General features: G+C 39.8%; 1 protein-coding gene across 1 annotated transcript; it reads right to left on the reverse strand.

Moving 5' to 3' along the window:
* Positions 1-1259: 1259 nt before the first annotated feature.
* Positions 1260-20350, reverse strand: afg1la (AFG1 like ATPase a). The gene is made up of 14 exons (XM_028565558.1): positions 20213-20350; positions 19445-19650; positions 18231-18282; positions 18023-18124; positions 16425-16555; positions 16218-16317; positions 15634-15692; positions 15381-15463; positions 15215-15285; positions 15014-15114; positions 13897-14037; positions 13688-13798; positions 12644-12775; positions 1260-3398 (listed from the first exon to the last, which is right to left on the reverse strand). The coding sequence occupies exons 1-14, from the start codon at positions 20337-20339 to the stop codon at positions 2088-2090; spliced, it is 2727 nt and encodes a 908-aa protein (XP_028421359.1). The 5' UTR covers positions 20340-20350; the 3' UTR covers positions 1260-2087.
* Between the last annotated feature and the right edge of the window lie 433 nt (positions 20351-20783).

The raw sequence follows: 20783 nt of genomic DNA on the forward strand, positions 1-20783 counted from the left end.
GCCTGCAGAATCTGCAGCTGTGAAATTCCTTTTAGAGACAGAAATAAAACAAAGGTAGATCAAACAAACTCCAGATTTTCAGTGGTTCTTTAAGCTTTATTTACATGCACCATCTTTGATACAGCCAAGATAGGAATTGGAATTACAACTGGCAATGTCAACTTGGTGTCTTCTTTTTTTGTAGGAGCAATAGAAAGAAATGGAGTTGAAATATTGGCAGTGAGAGATCCTCAAGATAACTGTAGAAATAAAAAATGAAGCTTCAAGTCAGTATGAAATCATCCATTTGGGGCTATGAAAATTATATTTGGAAGCACAGCTGTGCAGGATTTATTTTTTGTGAATCCAAATAAAACTAAGCAAATGGGATTTCACATTTTGGTGAAATTAATGTCAGTTAAATTCAAAAGGGTGCAACATTTAGATGTTTTCTATGACTCTAAAAGGAGGACACCATTTCAGGCATCATTTGCCATTTGTTGTAAGTCCTCAAACAATACCCGATTGAGGTGGTCAAAATGTTGAACAAACCATTAAAACAAAAGTGCTTTTACACATCTCTACCACACATCTTATGGAAAAGCACAAAATAAGCACATGTGGAAAATAAAATAAATACAATTTCAATTAACAAGAAGACAAGTGAAAGTTGACAGTTTCCAGCTGATAAAAATGTTCATCCGGCTGTTCCTACAAAAACTGTGCTGATATCGATGTTTTTTTGTTGCCCTTATGTCACTGGTTCTTAACATGTATACACTGTATATCCTCCTATTTCCACTTAATTAAATGCAGAAATATTTTGGCAATATTTAAAATACTGTGGTCGTTTATTTCTCAAATGGCAAAAATGTCTCTAAGATACTACACTAACTCGTCTCACAGGGTTGGAAACACTATTTGAGCCAGCACCTGCTATAGTGCTGATAACAAAGGGGAGGCTACTAATGCCTCTCCAACTGCAGCCACTCCCTGCTATCTTCTCATTTATAGCACCAAGAACTCCTTCAAATTAACAAACACCAGAATATTGTAGTTGAGTGCTGTGGAGGCTCTCAGTGTGGTTATTTTAATTCAAATAGTCCTACGTTTTTGCTAATGTAAATGGTGTCAACCAGAGCTAAAATCATGTTTCTTGCTAAACACGGTCCTTAACTCTGTCCTAAACTGTGTGTACTTAGCAGTACTTCCAATATTGCAGTAGGTGGAAGAGGAGGGAAAGATGGTGAAAAGGAATTTGCAGCAGAAACACCATACTATCAAGACTTCAGTAATGCACCTTTTTTTAGAAGGAACAGATTTCACAGTAATGTCACTAAAATCACAGGGTAAAATTTGCTAAATAAAAATAAGACATCATACAAAAACCACACAATGTAGATCAGTTCACATCTTGATAACATATTAACCTCTACAGATTGATATTTGGTGCGTGACTCTGTGAATCATTGGGGAAAAAAAAAAAAAAAAAAAACTTTTATATATATTTGTTTTTAAATCTTTTAGTCCATTTAAGCTACGTCTCTAAGAAACTTAAAAGGGAGAAAAAAAAAGTTTGTCAAGTAACCTCCACTGGAACATAATAATGTAACATTCTCTGCAGCTTTTTCTGTAAACAGGCTGTCACTCACAACAGGCTGACAGCTGGTTTGGCAAAAATGTTGGTATGAAAGGGTGTGAAAGAGGAGAGAAAGCAGGGCGAAAACATAATTCATCTTCAGTTTCATGTACCACTTTGTGATACTGCATGGGTGATTCCCTGAGACTAACACGAGTTGATGCTTTTTCTAACAAAATGTCCTGTACTTCCATTCCAGTCAATGTTGTTGTTCCCACCGCCCAGGCATTGATCTTTTTAAAGAATTGTTTTTCTCCTCTGTGAAGACACCATTGTGTGTCTCAGACACTTAAAATACAGTACCAAACTTAATGCCTCACATTGAAAATAATGGAGAAAAAACATACTACATGAATACACGTTTACGTAGTTTCTTCCCTATAGTTGCACAACGCAGGACAATGAACCCCAATTTACATTTCCCCCACTAATTTTTTTTTCCACCAATGCTGAGCTCTGACAAAGCCTCTCAGCTTGGGACCCAGCTGTGAGGGGAGGTCTGTTTCGAGCTGGAGAAGCTTCCTGAATTCCTGTTGCCGTTCTGGGCGGAGGTGAGGCGAGAGTCGAAGCTCAGGTCCAGGCAGTCTGCTTCCATCAGTTCATTGCGGATGGAGTCGATGTCAGACTCAAGACTGCTGTTGAACATATCCAGATCCAGATCAGCAGAAAAGCGGTCCTGGACGGACAAACCAGAGCCGAGCTGCATGGAGGCGTTCTTGCTGGGAGACCTCAGGTGGGGCTGCTTTGCGTCGGGGTGGCCCGCGTCTTTGTCAGAGGTTGACAAGCCAGCTTGCCAACCAGGCACTGAAGAGCTTTGGGCCTCACCCACGCTGGTGTGGTTCACCAACATGGGGTCTTTGCGCAGCAGCATGGCGTTTCGGCGGGAGTTCTGCAGGGCAATGGCGGTGCTGGCCTGCGACATCAGCGGGTCGGACTGGGTGAGCATGACGTTGCTGGGGCTGTGGGAGTCCAGGCTGAGCAGATCCTGCAGGGTCTGGTGGTCGTCGAAGTGCGAGATGCAGGAGAAGGTGGTCTGCTTGTTCTCCTGGATGGTCTGCATGGGCGACTGGCGCAGGCTTGTGATGGACGGCGGGCTAAAAAGAGGGTTAGGCCCGTAGCTGCCAGAGGGGCTACCCAGACTGCTTCCTGAGCAGCTGAAGGTAAACACTGAGCTCCCCTGACCATTAGCTCCGTTGTCTTCCTCTCCAGGAGGAGGCTGCTGGGATGCCGTCAGGCTGATATTGTCTAAAAGGTCGTCCATCAGGTTGTCAGAGAGCCCGTCGTTGAGGTTCATGGTACCTGCCAGGTCAGAGAGCCCCGTGGGCCCCGTGGATGGGGACATGCTGCTGGGGCTGGAGTACAGCATGGGGGAGAGCGGCAAGTCATCATCGGGCACCTCGTCCAGCTCCAGGTTGGCCAGGATCGGGGACAGACGACCGCTGAGCGTGCTGGCGTTGGAATTGGTCCGAGAGCGAAAGTCTGTCCAGGCGTCCAACTCGTCGCTGCTGCGGGAGGTGGGACTTCCTGTCCATTTGGAGAGGCTGGAGGAGCTCTCAGAGCTGCCATCTTGGGCTGCCTGCAGCGAGGCTTTCTTCTTGGTGGCACGTCCTCGGGCTCCTTTGATGTACTTGCTGTTATCCATCGATACGGCCCGGCGTCTGGGAGCTTTGCCTCCTTTCCCTCCTTCTGGGTTGACCATCCACCAGGAGCTTTTCCCCGTTCCTTCATTCTGGACTTTCACAAAACGACTATGGAGGGACAGATTGTGTCGGATGGAATTCTAAAATAGAAACAAATGAAAACAATTAAATGTTTAATGAGTCAAATTCCTTCTGTGCCTAAACATACTTCAAAATAAAGCTAATTTTGATGTAATAATACATTGCTTAAAGGAACATTCCGACTTATTGGGAATTTAGCTTATTCACCGTAACCCCCAGAGTTAGACAAGTCGATACATACCCTTCTCATCTCCGTGCGTGCTGTAATGCTGTCTGACGGCTCCAGCGGCATCAGGCCAGCACAGAACATGCAGGTGAATGGTTCCAGTAATCCTACTGCTCCGAATAAGTGACAAAATAACGCCAACATGTTCCTATTTACATGTTGTGATTTATAGAGTCACAGTGTGTACAAAAAACAACGTAACATGAGAAACAGCTGTCTTCTAACTGTAAACAAACCGGGAACTATATTCTCAGGCGGAAGAATATAGTACTTGGGCGGAGTGATATGCTCACAGCAAGCCTGTCTGAGAATATAGTTCCCGGTTTGTTTACTGTTAGAAGATGGCTGTGTCTCATGTTACGTTGTTTTTTGTACACGCTGTGACTCTACAAATAACAACATGTAAATAGGAACATGTTGGCGTTATTTTGTCACTTTTGTCACAATTGGGAGCAGTAGGCTAGTTGGAACCAGTTACCTGCAGGATCTGTGCTAGGCTAAGCTAATGCTGGAACCGTCAGACAGCGTTACAGCACGCACGGAGATGAGAAGGGTATGTATGGACTTGTCTTACTCTGGGGGTTACGGTGAATAAGCTTAATTCCCAATAAGTCGGAGTGTTCCTTTAAAAAAAAAAGCTGAACAATCAGAGCCTTCTGGTGTTTAGACAGTGTGAGCACTAATTGTACCTACTCACTTTGGTTTTCTCTGAAAAAAATACCTATCTTGGGAGTTTGTTTAAAAACCCCAACCAGAATTTAAAAAAATAACTTGGAGAGTACAACATCATTATTAAAATAGAAAAGGATGAAGAAAACTACAAAAAAATTAAAAATGTTAAAGGGAATTATAATTATAAAAGGAAATTTCCTTCAAGATATTACTGGCGTTTCTGTGGAGCCGTAGGTCAGTAGGTCTATATAGTAAGTGGAATATATTTTGGAGGTCTCAAGAAAGATTTGGGCATTGCCAAAAATTGGAGGCACAGAGACACAAAATCAAGTATTTTTGGAGATTTCTCTAAATTTATATCTTTCTTCATGTGCAAAACTGGATATTTTAAAATCTTCAGGCCTCTTTAAACCACTCAAATGAAACAGTCAGCAAAGGAAAACCACTCTTTGGTTGAACTGCTCACAACCGTCATGTAGGCAGTACTTTATTTTAAGGGGTCACAAAGCAAAAACAGTTGACAACCACTGCACTAGGAGGTAGAAAATTAAGACTTTCACCATGGAACATCCAATACTGTAGGCTTCCTATAAAAAGAAAGGTCAAGGTTTTTGACACTAAACTAACTAAATATTTACAGCAAAGTACTGTGAACAATACTGCCGAAACACCTCACACTGTGACCCATTTCTGGCTGCACATAAATGTCTACAGGATTTCCCTGGAGATGTTCCCTAACATGTACAAAATTAAACAGCTGTAGCCTAGGGCCACGGTAACTGGGAGAGGGTCCAGCATAATTCTCTTAAGCTCAAATTCACTTGAGTAAACCAAGGTCCTATTTAAATCCATCTCTCAGAAGATTAAACTAATCAAAACACTAAAGAAGCTCAACGCTTACAAACTACAGCTGCACAACCCTAGCCATGACCTTTACCATATGGATTCTATGAAAAAGGCAGCTGTGAGGGAAGTTGCTCTCCAGCTTTGGTGATGACAGAGATCCCAAACGAGCGTTGGCCACAGTTCTCCTCTGAATGCATTGAGCCAGTGACCCACTGACATCAAACTTCCAGCAAAGCCCTTGCTTCAAGCCAATTAAAGATGAGGTCAACTGGCAAACACTTTCATTACTTACAACAACAAAGCTCATGTGACTCTCAGAAACTAAACTTCAGGTACCTCTTCGCTCTTTTCTTTTTCATTTCCACCCACCATAAGTTTGCTGGAAAGGTTGGCGACTTTTGCTGATCACTGAGAATTACCAAAGATCTCCTAATTAGGTTAAAGTGCTGATTTAAAAGAATAACGCTGATGGGTTTCTCGGCTTTTCTTCCTATGAACAAAAAAGAAAAGACCTATCTCAATACTTTCCGACTTCCCTACGCTGTGGCACTCAGCCCCAAGAACATTCGTTCCTACTGAAAACGTAAATCTTTAAAGAAATACTTTGATATTTTGGAAAATACTAGAGTATTATAAATAATAGAGTTTGATGAGAAGATTAATACCTCTCATGTCTGTATGGTAGATATAAAACTGCGGCCAGCAGCCAGTTAGCTTATTATGCTGGCCAGCACAAAGTTCAAAGTTTGAAACCGCTATCCTGGCGTTGTCCAGCACCTCAAAAGCTCACTTAACAATGTGTTGTATCTCATGTCTTTAATCCATACAAAAACAAAGTAGAAAAACCTGTGTTAACTATGTCACCTGTGTTAGGGTTTGCTCAGGTGACCATTAGAATAAAAGACCCACGCATGCTTTTGCCTTTTTATGCTCCAATACTTTGACTCTCAATTCCTCTATTGTATAAATGTGCTTTGTCAGATAACATATGAACTGAAACCATGAGAATATCTTTTTTTTCAGTTAGGGATGCACAGATCTCTCATGTTTTCCTTCTCAATACAGATCCCTAAAAATAGCTAAACTCAGGGTGTCGGTCAATTAAGAGCCAAAACGATTAGATGATTAATCAATTTAGTCATTCGACAAGAAAATAAGGGCCAATTAATTAATTACCGAAATTAACATTTTTCACAAGGTTTCGCCATTTAATAGACTAAACAGGATAACAAGACAATAATTGTGTGATTGATTGATAATGAAAGTAACTGATCCAGCAGACTGGAGAGATGCATCCTTATTTTCAGCAGGAGTAATGATAATAAGTAATAAGTTCTAACTAATTAAAGTGAAAAAGAGTATGATTATCGTTTAGATGTTTTTTTTCTAAAGAACTGCCACACATATCTAATATCACAGTTGTCAACTGAGCCTTAACAGCGTTAGTCTGTAAATGGACTAGAGTGGACATAATAAAAGCAACACCTGTCCTGTTCGGTCTAATGCAAGCCAAGCCCTGCATTATATAAACAAACCTTTGTGACACTTTGATTCTGGTTGAGCCTGTCAGCGAGATTTTGATTGAACTCTGTGGTCATTTATGAGGCCTTAATTGTACCATAGCAGGTGGATAAAATAGCAGCTACACTTTGCAACATAACAGTACAATAAAACATAATCCACAACCTCAAAACATGTCCAAGGACCTCAATTCTATACTTTGATGCAACTAAATGTTATTGCTACACAAAGGCAGTTATTTATTACAAAGCTGTTAAATTTGAAAGTTATGCTATACAGGTGATGCTTGTGTTGCGTCTACCTCTTGTATATAAGTAGTTCAGGTTTGCTGTGATATAAGATAAACCGTAATCCTGGACTGTGTGTGTAAAAGACAACATTCCCGTTATATTCTGCAGGATTTCCCGTACCATTATAAGGGTTATGCGCAGCACACAAGCCGTTTTGGATACCACCTAAGCCAAATAAAAGTAACTAAATTACTTTTCTCAGATCCAATGATTGTAGTTGGACCCAGTGGACTTCTTTAGAAAGTTTTGTCTTTAAGCTTTTTGAGCGTTCTCTGCTCTAGCTTTTCCACTGTTTTAGAAACATATGGTAATAATAATGGCCCAAAATGATGTAAAATTGCATTTTTTATTTCATAATGCAACATTTTCTTGAGGAAGGACCCCTAATACCCCGCGCCAATTACATGCACCTTAGTCTTCCACAAACCTAGGGAAAACACTGTATTCTGCATAGTAAAACAGCCTGTGTCTGGGTGACATGTAGCAGCTAAAGCCATCAGGCCTGCTTCTTAAAATGAAATATCTAATGGATGTTATTGTATCTTTAAAGCTCCAGAGATGAGATACATTTTCTCAATGCTGCACAGGTAGATACGGTAAAAGCCATACAGCGTTTAAAATAAAAATCACAAGGAACAACTCCTGCCTGCCCCTCCCCCATGCAGTCAGAGCAGCTCTGCAGCACCCAGTGAGCAAAGCCTTGTTCTGAGCGGGGGACTGGAGCTATGCCAGTTTAGCCAGAGCCAGATCCAGAGAGAGAAACACTGAGCTTCTCTCACACTGCTACACATTGACCTACATAATTTATAGTCAGCTGATTGATTCTTGTTCCCCGGGCCACGTGAAAAAGACAGTGTGGCACACAGCGGGGGTCGAGCCTCTGGCTGCTCATCTGTATAGGAGTGGAGTATTTTGTTTGGCTTCGTTAGGGAATTTAACCTCATGTTGGAGCTGCACACAAAGGCTGTCATTGAGTCTGGTGTAGAGGAGTGTGACAGGTCTGGATTTACAACCCCTCAGTCCCACCCTCAACATGCTTTGCACATACAGATGACCAACCTTAAACTGATTGCTGAATGTCACACTGATACAAAAGCATTTTCCATGAAATGCAGATGTCAGCACTTCTGAAACCCTAGCATTCCTCTGCGAGGTAAATATCTGCCTGCAGGCCCCTGAACGCAAACAAGCATCTAAAACATGAATGAAAACAGCCCGCCACTAATCTTATGTATTAACTACCAGCTGATTCTGTGCAGATAAATCCTTTATTAGTTATTAGCATCAACACACTGCTCAGATGTTATACTCCTATTAATTCCCATCAACATGTCACGTCATGATGATGATGATGAGCTTTAAAGAACAATCTTGACCGTTACTGTATTTCCTCCATTAAGAAACTCCCTGGAAATCAGACTGCATCCCAAATCCCACAGTTAGGTTGGATTACAAACCTATTTCCAGAGTTTTTCTAACACGCCCCCTCCTCTACCACCATCTAAATCCTGCAAAGCTCAAAGCTTTCATCAGACTTGATTCCATGACAGATGAATTGGTTTTCCAGGCCGAACTAATCCTTAAAATCAAACAGAGTCAGGGCCCCGCAGGAGCTTGTAAGAAGCCCCTGTGTGTGCTGCAGTGTGAGCAGTTTGTCTGAAAGTGAAATTGACTTTGCATTCCCCGTTTTAAATCTCGACTTTCATAACTCACTACCTTGTTTACTGGATTAGTGTGTTCTGATTTGGTTTTAGGTGCAGAACTAATTGTGTGTATTTTGATGCACACACCATTACAACTGTACCCTATACTGGCAGCACATTGGGTTATTTTACACCATGTGCTTGTCAGGCAGCCACAGATGTCCCAACTCCCTGCTGATTATTTACTCTGACACCCAAATATGCCTTATAATAAACCTAAAGCCACCCTAAAGGCTATATGCTGGTTTCTGAAAATAACCTGTGTTTGCAGACTCCTCTTTTTTCCTCCTCCATCTCTAATTCTATCTAGGATGCTATCCTCATTAAGGATAGCTGTGTGCCTTATACGACCACAGTATGGAGAACTTTATCATGACAGGAAGCACCAACATGTCACCGCTCACCTTCCAGCCAGCAGAGCTATTGCTGTCGCCTTTGTCCTTGAAATATGGCACAGACCTCACCATCCAGTCATAAATTTGGGACAAGGTGAGCCTTTTCTCGGGGGAGCTCTCGATGGCTTGGGTAATGAGGTCGGCATAGGAGTAGTTGCCCCAGGCGTTCCTGCGGGCGGAGGACTTCCTCAGCTGCTGGGAGGCAGAGCCGCCCAGAGCCGCGGTGGGGGTCTGCGCCGAGGAAGGCGAGCCATCGGCGGCCTCCTCCTTGCAGGGGCCGCGCTGGACCTCCACAGGCTCGGAGACGGAGCTGCTGCTCGGCACACGGGATTTGAAAACACCGACGCTGGCTTTCTGAGCATCGCCGCTCTCCGCGCTGCTGCCACCCTCATCATCTTCTTCAGGGATTACGTCAGTGTCATTTGTTCCGGGCTTGTCCGCACCAGACTCCGGACGGGGCAGTGGCCAAGTGCAGGACCGTGGCCGCTTCTGGGGCTCGAAATCCGGATCTATCTCAACGTTTAAGGGAGACTCGTTGCCGTTGCGCGGCGCTTCAGCCATGTTAATCGCAATATCTCGGTCGCTGCACAAAGGGTTATAAAATCACTCAGCTCGCATTCCATCAATGTTTGTGTGCAGGCTTCAGAGACAGTTTATTTACTAATGCACGGTATGCAAATGTCCAGCCTGCAGCCCAGTCCCAGCACGTGTCTGTCTGTCCCGCAAGGCGTCTATCCGCAGCACACAAAGCTGATCGGACTGACCAGCATTAACAAAACATTGCCTTTTCTCGTGCACAGCCCACACCCTGGCCAACATGCAACATTGTAATTTGGCGAAATGTGGGGTTAACGATAGGAAGAGTCGGCGAAGTCTTTAGAGGAAATCCAAACGGCGTTCCTTTACAAGCGGCCGCGTCCTGCGCCGCGATCCAGCGACGTGCATGCCAAAGAAAAATGTAAATGACTACACCTAACGCCACCACATCAGCTGTATCAGTCCATACACAGCTGCCATCTTGACCATTTCCTTTCCCCCAAGTTCTTTATCACCCGTGCAGAGAGCTGCCATTCGCCTGTGCAGCGCGCTGCTGTCCAGATACCACCAAGGCGGATTGCTTTCTCAAGGCCCTGCAGCTTTCTTTACAAAAAGGGAGCTACTAGAGAAATGTGGTAAGGCTTAAATCCGCCCTCTCAAGAGCTAAAAAAAAAACCCATAAAGATGCATTCTGGCTGTACATCTCTGGCATCTTGAACAAGCCAGCACGGTGTCCTCCGTGTGGCCAGCAGCCTGCAGACACACTTCATTTAATCTGCTGCTGCCGTGGTTGCTGCAAACCCTCCGAGTCCAAGGGAAGGAAAACCTCACGATCCTGCCCCCTGGACTTGCACTGAAATTAAAGTGACAGTATATGGAGATGTCCGCAGGCCAGTGACATCACTGCGTGCACCTTTTTATATGACCACCTTAGGATTTTAAGAAGAGAGTATACTCCAAAATACTACTGAAGCTAAAGCAGTCTACTGTAATTCGACTTATTGAAGTAGAAGTAGCCCTAACAATAATCACTTACCTCTTTGTTGAAAACCACTTAGAACAAGATTTTTGCAACATTAGTTTCAAGTCTGGAAAATGAATACTGCTGCAAGATTCAAGTTGAAACCAAGACCACAACTAGGATGTTAGAAATACTGAGGACATTCAATTTTCATAATAAAATCTCTAAAACATTTTCAAGTATTTTTCTATCACATTTGTCTCCCACTAAAGTGCTTCCCACATTGCTAGGAGTAAAATTACAGTGGATAAATACTGAATCTTATATATGTATTTATTCGTTTGTTGTCAAAGTAGTCAAATCTTTAGAATACTTGCGTCTAAACATACTTAAATCCTACTTCAAATGACCCGCCTTGTGATACTTTTTTTTTTTAAATGATGGGGTGTATACCGTATACTCCAACCAGGCTGCTAAAACCACAAATTCGCAGAAAAAAATACACATAACATGACTTCAGTGCACTCAGTGGTAATGAAAATGGTTTTGTCAGTTGCTAATTCGTACAAATTGTTATGCTTTGTTCCTTATAATGTAGAACCCAAATGAACCATTCATTCATTCATGGTAGCTACTACCCTGGTTGCAACAAAAAATAATTGTAGATACTGTACCTTTTAAAATAATGTAAAATAAAAATGGTCAAAAGTTGTAAACTGCAAACTATACATTTCATTTTCTTACATGTCTTAAAGACCTGAAGAGGAGTTTACATTCTACAATTACATACGTATCACAAATGTGAAGGTGGATTCATGAGGTTTTTTTTAAACAAAAGATTTGAATGTTTTTTCCCTAAAAATATGTCAAATTTAAAAAAAACTATTTGGGCCATCCTGGACTATACATCTGCCAATTCCACACAGTGCTTAAACTACTTAAACAGCTATTTTGTATATATTAGTCTCCGTTTCTGTATTTATTGTCAATTCTTATTCATATTTAATGTTTGTGTATGTATGTATGCACCAATCACCAAAGCAAATTCCACGAAGGGTAACTACTGTGGCAATAATCTCCTTTCTGATTCTGAATCATTAAAATTGACTTGACCAAACAGATGTAATGTAGCTGTTAACCTCACTGACACAGAATTGCAAGTTAAAAAACATAATTTAAATGAATGTAATTCACAGTTGAAGGCAGTTAATGAATTTATGAAACAGCTTTACAAAAGGTCTTAAGATTTAGTTTCTGCACAAAATAACAGTTTAAATACCACCAACTGTCCTAATAACACTTTTTTTTTTTGTACTTGAGATAAACTTTGAAGCTCGTTCTCACTTATGCTTCCCACACTGCCCCTTTGTTTTTTAAGGCAGTGTGTATAACGGAGTGTAAAAGGCAAACAGTTCAACCTTAACCATCTCCAACACTTGAACTATTGTTTGCTTCCTTTATGAAGATATATGGATACATATATTATATAATATAGTGCACTGGAAGTAATATGTAAACCACAAAAACGTCCTGTGATACATGTTTCCTTTTTATCCGCCAAATGAAGATTCTGTTAAATGTAGACAAATATTATTGTTCAGTGCATCTGTGAAATGTTTTGAGACAAACATTTCACAAGCACCATCTACATAAATCAGAAATAAACACAGCTTTAAATCTCTGAATCATTCTGCTGCCACTGTATTAAGGCTTGCATTAGAATCATAAACAACTCATTGAGATGCATTATATTTTCAAAAGAGACACGATTGAAAGGCCCCTAAATCTTCATAAAAGTCCTTTGGGAATCCATTTCCAAAAGCTGTCCAGCTCTTTCCCACAGATTAATAAAAGTAAATACAGTTGGACCACTATAGGATATGGAGTTAAGAGCAATATGACACCCTAAAGTTAATCTTAAAAATGATGTGTAAAGTGCAATGTCACAAGAAAGTCATAAAAGGCTTTAAGATTTCAATAAATATTCCCTGTACAGCATTTGCACACAAACTGTTGAGCAGTCCAACTGGGTTTGTGTCGGATAAGATGAGTAGGAGTAGTGTTCAGTCTGGGCTGTTTTTTGGCAGAGAAGAGTACAGTTTGTGAAGTATATGGAGTTTGTGTGATATTGTCCACTTTTAAAAATGTTACACCTGTGATTTAGTGCTTCTGTCACCTTCCAACCAATATTCTTCTGTCTGCATCTCTGTGAGGCGAGACACTGTCCTCTGGAAGGCAAACATTTCCTCCTCTCCACTGAAGATGGAAAGACTGCTGGCTTCATCCTGTTAAAATCACATCAAATCAAAAATGTAATCGGTTATGGAAACTCGGGATGCTAAGTCCTAATGGTAATGTGATGTGCACTTAAAAACGTAAAAATACGGGCAACAAACAAATGGCTTCACATTTGCTCAAATACAACAGAAAAATCACCGTGTGCTGCAGTCATGACACAAATCTTTATTCATTACATTTTAAATCTTTAGAGTGTACTAAAGAGATCTCAGATGATCTCTTAATATCTTTAAACCTTTAGTCTTTTAGTCTACACAAATGATCCCTTTATTGCACTCAGGTTTTGATGCACACATACATTTTATACGTTTTATCTGATGTTTAGTTACTTTATATTCTGATCCTGAGAAAACAACATCTCTTTTTATAGATATAGATAAGATATCCCCAAAAACTTGTTAAGAGATTTCAATGACATTTGGTGGTAAGGAAAATCTGTGGAACCATGCAATTTTTTTTTAACATTGAGAGACAAGGCATTTTGGAACATTTCTCTTTTTTATTTATTTTTTTTAGGTACTAACTTTAAAAAATCTGATCCACGTATCCCTGGATTTATCAATATGTATATTATGCCAATCCAAATTTATATGCAATTTAAAAATTACAGATATCGGTTTCTATTATTAAAGTAACGCACTTAGGAGGGTTAGACATTCTTGGCAAAGGGAAAGCACTTAGTTGATTGAAAAAAAGAAAAAAAGTTACAAAGGTGGTAAAGATGATTTTGCAGTGCATGCAACAAAGAGGACCGACTAACGTTCAGCGGTGTGTTTTGAGATCCATTCACTGACAGCCGACAGCCTGAGCCAGTTTAATCATCTACTTAACGACTGAAAGTACACACCAAACATTAAAACGTGGTTTAGCTGTGAAAACACAGTCAGAGCTCCTCTCACCCTTTTCAGCCCCAGGTCGTCCATCAGAATGTGGCTCTCATCGTGACCGTGATCACCGTTGTGTACAAACATATCATCCAGTGGATGATCTGCAAGAATCACCACCCGCACCTGAAACAAGACAAAAGCATTATAAAAATCCCAAACAAATAGCTAAGATTTGGTGTTTTAGTGAAGGTCAAGTGGGCATGCAAATAGAAGCAGTGTACCTTGTGGTCGTAGAAGGAGTCCACGAGCGTGATGAGTCGCCTGGCTTGAGTTTTCTTGTTCAGCGTCAGCAGAGGAATGTGTCGAATGAAGACGGTGTCAAACAGCCGGGATAACTCCAGGTAGTCACTGGCCCCTAAAGGCTGAAACATTTACATTCAAACACTGGGCATCACAATAATATGGCTTGTATCTAATAAGCCTAATTATTGGCCAGCACGCCGGTTTAAGTTGCTGTACAATTTCTATTTCCTGCGTTTTAATAAAACCACACTTTGTCTGAAAATGCTTGTTTACTAGAAACCTGTGACTTTATGACTTTGTTTTTTTCCCCATTTCTTTAGATTGCTACAGGGCCACTTGTGAGTCAATCATTTAAAAACACGTAACACAACCAATAACGGTTCAAACCGGTTGAACTTGATTGTAAATTCTGGTAGAGTTCCCAGCGTTTCAGAACGAACCAAATAGTCTCAGGCTGAAAGAAATACAGGGAAGGGTGTAATGTATAAAGTGAGACAATAAATCTTGATTTTTCTATTTGCTGTTTTAATATTTCAATCAACATTATCATGATAGAGCTTCAGTATAGAGTATGTGATAGTGTCATACTGTGTGGGCTTTTGACTCTGAAGGGTACAGTACAAAGATTTTTCAAGGCAACATCAGATTTTATGACTTTATAAGGACATTATAGCAGAACTGTGTCAACCGTATGTAGAAATCCAGTTATAATGCAAATCTATTTTCTTGCACATTTGTAAATTTCCACCATCAATCTGAAATTCCTGGGAAAACAAAGAAAGGCCAGACTGCTGCAAATGGTTTGTCCCTTATGAACACCGCTTAGATATCCTCATATGTTGGAGGGCAATGTAGTTTTTGCTGAACATTCAATACAACAATAACATGCAGACAACTGAGTACCATTGTTCACCAACATTGTGAGCAAAAACCGGATTTGTGTGATAAAGAATGCAAAATAATGTGACAAACCAACGTGTTTTTTGAGTGTATCTGCACCTTAAGACGCCAAAAGTCAAGACAGATGCACAGGAGTTTGGCACAGTTATGTCATCCTATCACACAACATGTATCTTAAAAGTCGGAGAGACTTACTCTATCACACAGCTCCTCAAACGTACAGTCCGCAATGGTCCCACAAGCTTTGTTCAGACGGACTTTCCTGTTGTTAACATTCAAAACTCTTGGCCGTGTTACTGTGGGGGAAAACAGTATGTAAGGACACCATGTGATATGAAAGACTGCTGAAAACCACATTACATTTCAGCTGCAGAATTAAGTCAGATGTCCACTTACTGTCATTTTGCTTAAAAGCCAGCTCATCAAACATCTGGTCTAGTGTCACTTCTACATCAGGCTCACTGGAGCTGCAGTAAATGCAACATTAATACACAACACATGCATAAAACAGATCAAAATATGGCTTGCAATGACTGATTGTTTCACTTTCTGGATTTCTTACAGGAAGTATAGTTTTCCTGCAGAGGGTCTGTTCCTTCTGCGGTAATCTATCCCAGAATCCAGGCGAAGAGTTTGGCAATATTTCTGCATGTGAGAGACAAACGATTGACAACAGGTGCTTTTAAAATAAAAAGAAGAAATCGTATATATATATATATATATATATATATATATATATATATATATATATATATATATATATATATATATATATATATATATACACACACACACACACACATCTCCTTTCTTACCTGCAACACAGCAATAAACGGCACGAAGTTTACTCTCTGCAGCCCGTTTTTATATAAGTCTGAGGGGAAAGAGTGGGCCATTAGTTGTTTTTACAATGTTCCTATTTACACTTAAAAAGTACAGGGACTTTTAAAGTCATTTTGCCTAATGTTGTATTGATGCTGCCATCAATCTGGAATGTCCCGTAAGGGGATTTTGTATGTTGTTGCTAGGTTATTAAAACACAAGCTTTGATGCAATGGTGTGTAGGAAGGCCCACTGTACGGTATGTTATATTTAAATCATAAAGGTTTAACTGAATTCAATCAAAGTTGTGTTTACATCAAAAGGAATCTGGATGCACACTTGTAGTCTGAGGCACCACAGAAAAGTGGTTTTGACATACTGACTTTAAAAAAAATTTGATTCTCAATTCTTAATTGGTAAAACTATGACCAAAATCCTACTTTGACACCGTGAGTTACAGGTTGTAGATCAAAGACATAAAACGTCGACATCAGTTGTGTTCAAGTCAAGCAGCGAGAAAAGTTTCTGATGGCATTTAGGCAGACAAAAGAAATGTTCAGGATGTGTTGTTACTGACCTTCAGGGGGACGATTGGAAGTGGCCACAACAACAACACCCTTCAGAAAGAGATTCTCAAAGAGCTGCTTGAGAATCATGGCATCAGCAATATCAGTGACCTAAAATGTGTGTTACAGGTAAATTAACTTTTGGTAAAGCATGGGAACAACACGGTTTAGGTTAGAGCTTATACATGGTATATGTGGTATGCAGAAAACATAATTACCTGGAACTCATCAAAGCACAGAAGACAAGCCTCCTCACTGATCTCCTCAGCAACTGGAGCAATGGGGTCGTAGGATTTGGCCATTCTTCCTGCTTCTCTCTTTGGCATCCTCTGTTTCAGCCGATGGATCCCTAAAGACCAACAATAACAAAAAGAGCAAGTAATGTGGCTGGGTTAGCTCAGTTGGTAGAGCAGGCGCACATATGTAGAGGTTTACTCCACGACGCAGTGGCCGCGGGTTTGACTCCGACCTGCAGCCCTTTGCTGCATGAGCAAGTAAAAGTTGTCTCATGAATGTATATCTTTTCAATACACTATTAATATAGAGTGGGAGCTATTGGCTATTTATATTTTATAGTTTAGTCTAACTCAAGACTTTTACTGGACCCATTTAAAGTGCTTTGTCAGCAGCATGCATGCATGCATGCATATATATATATATATATATATATATATATATATATATATATATATATCTCAACACGTATACAGTGCTTTAAATGTAACAAAACCCAAATGTGGTGGCTAAAACAGGAAATATAAGCTCAGTTGAGCAACCACAGCGCTGCATTGTTCTACAGACTTGAATCAAGCATGATGGGAAGTGTTCATTTCACACCAGTATTGAAATGAAAACATGCCACTGAACAATAAAATGCAATACAACACGTTTTACCCCAACTGAAACAACACATTTAGATCGTCTTAGAATAAAATGCTGACAGTGCATAGGGCAGTATGAAGGCTTGCTTTTTTCCTTTTTCATTTTAAGACAGATTATATGTGAATATACCTAAAGATGGTTCATATGGTTAAATACACCAGGCCAGCTGGAATTACAAAATAATTCTCACCGTTTGGCACAAATATATTAACAAAGATACACAGTGTCAGAGATGCAAATCAGCGGGCTCAGAGCTGCTGATTCAGTGGGTTGTCTGTAACCACTGACATGTGATTAAATGAATTAAATTAATGATAAATGAAAACGAGTAGGCCAGAGGTCGCCCTTTGGTGGCATTATTTTGTAGACAACAACATTACTATATCTCAGGCTAGGCTGTGTAATAGAGGCAGGATGTCAGCTGGATTTGAATAAACTTTTACTATTTACTATGACTAAATGTTATTTTTGAAAAGCTGCTCAACAGTGACAAGAATGAAGAAATGCAACAGGGCGTGGGTGGAAAAGCCATTATTACCACAAGCTTACAAAAATACGAGACAAAGTTTATGCAAAACTGGTGTATTGACAATTTGGATGATGAAATGTATATCCTGGTGTGATTTCATCAACAACAATAAAAATGTTTCCGCTCATGTAGTTTCTCATTGCACCAAACAGCCCTTTTGCAGCTGGGAGGACACCATCCATTTTTTGGATGCAGAACACCTCATCCACCTTGAACTCAATTCATTCATACATTCATTCATTTGCTCAAAGCTTAGATACGTATTTGCCCCCTAGTGGCTGTTAGAAGCAAAGAAAGTCAACTATGAACATTAAATACCTGCCCCCTCCCTCTCAGATGAACTGTAAATGGTGCTTCTCATCTCTGAAGATGTACATCTTTGAAACAAACACGAAGCATACTCACTTTTATGCACATCCAACATGAAGCCGTGGAAATGAACCCTCTTTTTCTTTTCAGTCTCAACGTATGAATAAAACATATCCATCACCATAGTTTTTCCTGTGCCTGAAAATAAGAGCACGCATGCAAGTGAGTTGAGGAAAAAACATTAACACAAAATGTCAGAGAAATATAATTTATATTTGTAACTCTGTAACTTTATATCTCTTACCAACATCACCGTAGATGTAGTAACCTTTTGGAGCAGTCGGTTTGGTGAATAACTGAAAGACAAAATCAGCAAACAGGTTCTGGTGTTACAAAATGATCCCAGAGTAAATAAACGTCTGCAGTAGAATTGAATTACAACACTTACCATCTTGAATTAATAAAGTAAATTACTTAAACAGGTGCAGGACTCACACCAAAGTATGTGAGTTCAGTAAACCAACAAGTTTCAAGCTTTCAAGCAACAAAGAGAAGCAGTTGTTGCAGTCAGCAATAGAATCCTTTGTTCTCAGGCTCCCTCCAACAGAAAGAAAAACGCATATACTCAAGCAAAATGAGAATCTAAGACATAAACATGGTTGTTGGCCTGTTATCAGGGAGTAAAATATATTTATACACAGATTACAGAGACAAAAACAGGTAGTGACATTAAGTAAAAGTGAAATAATATGGAAACGTAGTATAAGTCCCAAGAGAACAATAAGAACCTAAACTTGAGCAGAACTTCCAAAGACCCCTTTTCCAAATATAGAGGCAGTATACAGGTAAATAAAGGGAAAACAATATAACGTGTCTTAGTAAGGTGTTTGGTGTTTGTTTAGCTTCAGTGCTCCACTCTACTATTCAATCTCATTTAGTGTTTTAATGATGGTGGTGGAAAACATGTTCATCAAAAAATGGTAACTAATTTTGCCTACCAAGGTTTTGACGTGTAGCAGTAAACTAAGGCTAATATTATTTTTATATTATTATTTATATTAGCATTAATAGACAAATATATTTTTTTATTATTATTTATATTAGCATTAATAGACAAGTTAAGTATCACATAAGAAGCTGGGTCCAGACTGGTTTAATGATAGCCAGACACATTATTTTAAAGAGGATGGAGGAATGAAGGGGTGTAAGAAGCTTTGTGCTGGGGAGAGACGTGTATGATGGGTTTATGGTGTTGTCATTTATAAATGACAAATTGAGAATAAACATAAACATATACATATGTATAAACACATATGTTTATTTGGTTTATTGTCAATTTTGTTGTCTTGAATATTGTAGTTAGTGTTTTTGTCTGGGTGGGTGGTGATGACGAGGGGGGGTATGTTCATGTTGCGAATTGTATGTTGTTTAAAAAATAAAAAAAAGTTAATTAATAAGTTAATAATTAAAACGATGAAAACATCAGCAATCATTGGGGTGTTCTCTCTCTCTCTCTACCTTGGAGAAGAAAGATCTCGGTGTGTTGCTGTATCCTCGGAGTGTTTTGTGGAGCTGGTCCAGTGTCTGCAGCACCGCTTTCTGGTGCTCATCCTCCCGCAGCGAGCCGTCTCTGATCAGCCCGTTGTAGTGATCCAGAGGGCTGCGAAACCCGGCGGTGCTTGCCCCGCTCTCCTCCACCGCCTGCTGGGCTCTCACCGAGCAACCTTCAATCACATTTTAAAACAACACATGATGAGCTAACTGGCTATTTTATATATTTGTGTATATTTTTTAGACCTTGCGATAATACGTTGCTGCTATGCACCAAAGGTTAGCAAGGGATAGTTTGACATCTGATAGAACCAGTGACAACCACAAGGTAAGTTTGTACAGAAGGTTAGATATTTCGGTTACACTTTACTTACATGTACGTGTCATAAAGATTATAAACAAGTCCTAAACGTATATGACATAACGCTTCTTTTAGTAAGTGTCATTCGGTTTTTGTCATGACAAGTTATGGTTAGGGTTAAGGTTCATATGTGTCATGACTGGGTCATGACAGTGTCATGTGTTCATGACAGTGTCATGTCACTCTTATGTAGATACCTTCAAGTAAAGTGTTACCGATATGTCTAGTAATATCTGGTTAACTTTAAGAGAATGTAAACTACAGCAAAGTGTTATTAAAAGAAGAGCTATAGGTCGAGTTGTCGACATTAGCTTTATACCACCGGTCAAACTCTTTTAACACCATCAACAAGACTCACCAAAAACTCGTCTCACCTCGTCTGCAGACCTCGGTCAAAGACTTTAGCAGCTTTCTGGAGGAATACTGTTTAGTCAAAAGACACCTAAAGCCCAGTAAAGCTGAGGGTGACATTTTTACAGACAGCGGTATGCACACCGCCATCTTGATTTCAAATGTTGTCAACGTAACTTTATTAGCAAACACATAACCAACAGAAGCGTGTATCGTAGTCGGCCAACAGGGGCGAAGTTTCGTTCAGTCGTCCTGGGTTAAAATGCTATTTCTTATAATAAGAATGATCATCATACAATATTATGCTGCTATTTTATAAATATGTATATATTCATTTATATTTTATGATTGTATGATTATGAAATGGGTTGCAATTGTGCTGATAAATTCAAAGCAACACTGTCAACAACAAAGCTATCATTTTGGTAGGTTTAATTTTGTAATTATTATTAATTATTAGTTTCTGAATATTTTTTGGGTTTTAGACTAAACAAATCATTCAAAGATTTTAAACTTTAGGAACTGTTACAGGCATTTTTTTTTACTATTTCCTTATACGGAACAAAAAAAATAATTGATACAATAATTGATAAA

The sequence above is a fragment of the Perca flavescens genome, chromosome 20 (assembly GCF_004354835.1).
Source record: "Perca flavescens isolate YP-PL-M2 chromosome 20, PFLA_1.0, whole genome shotgun sequence".
NCBI lineage: Eukaryota > Metazoa > Chordata > Actinopteri > Perciformes > Percidae > Perca > Perca flavescens.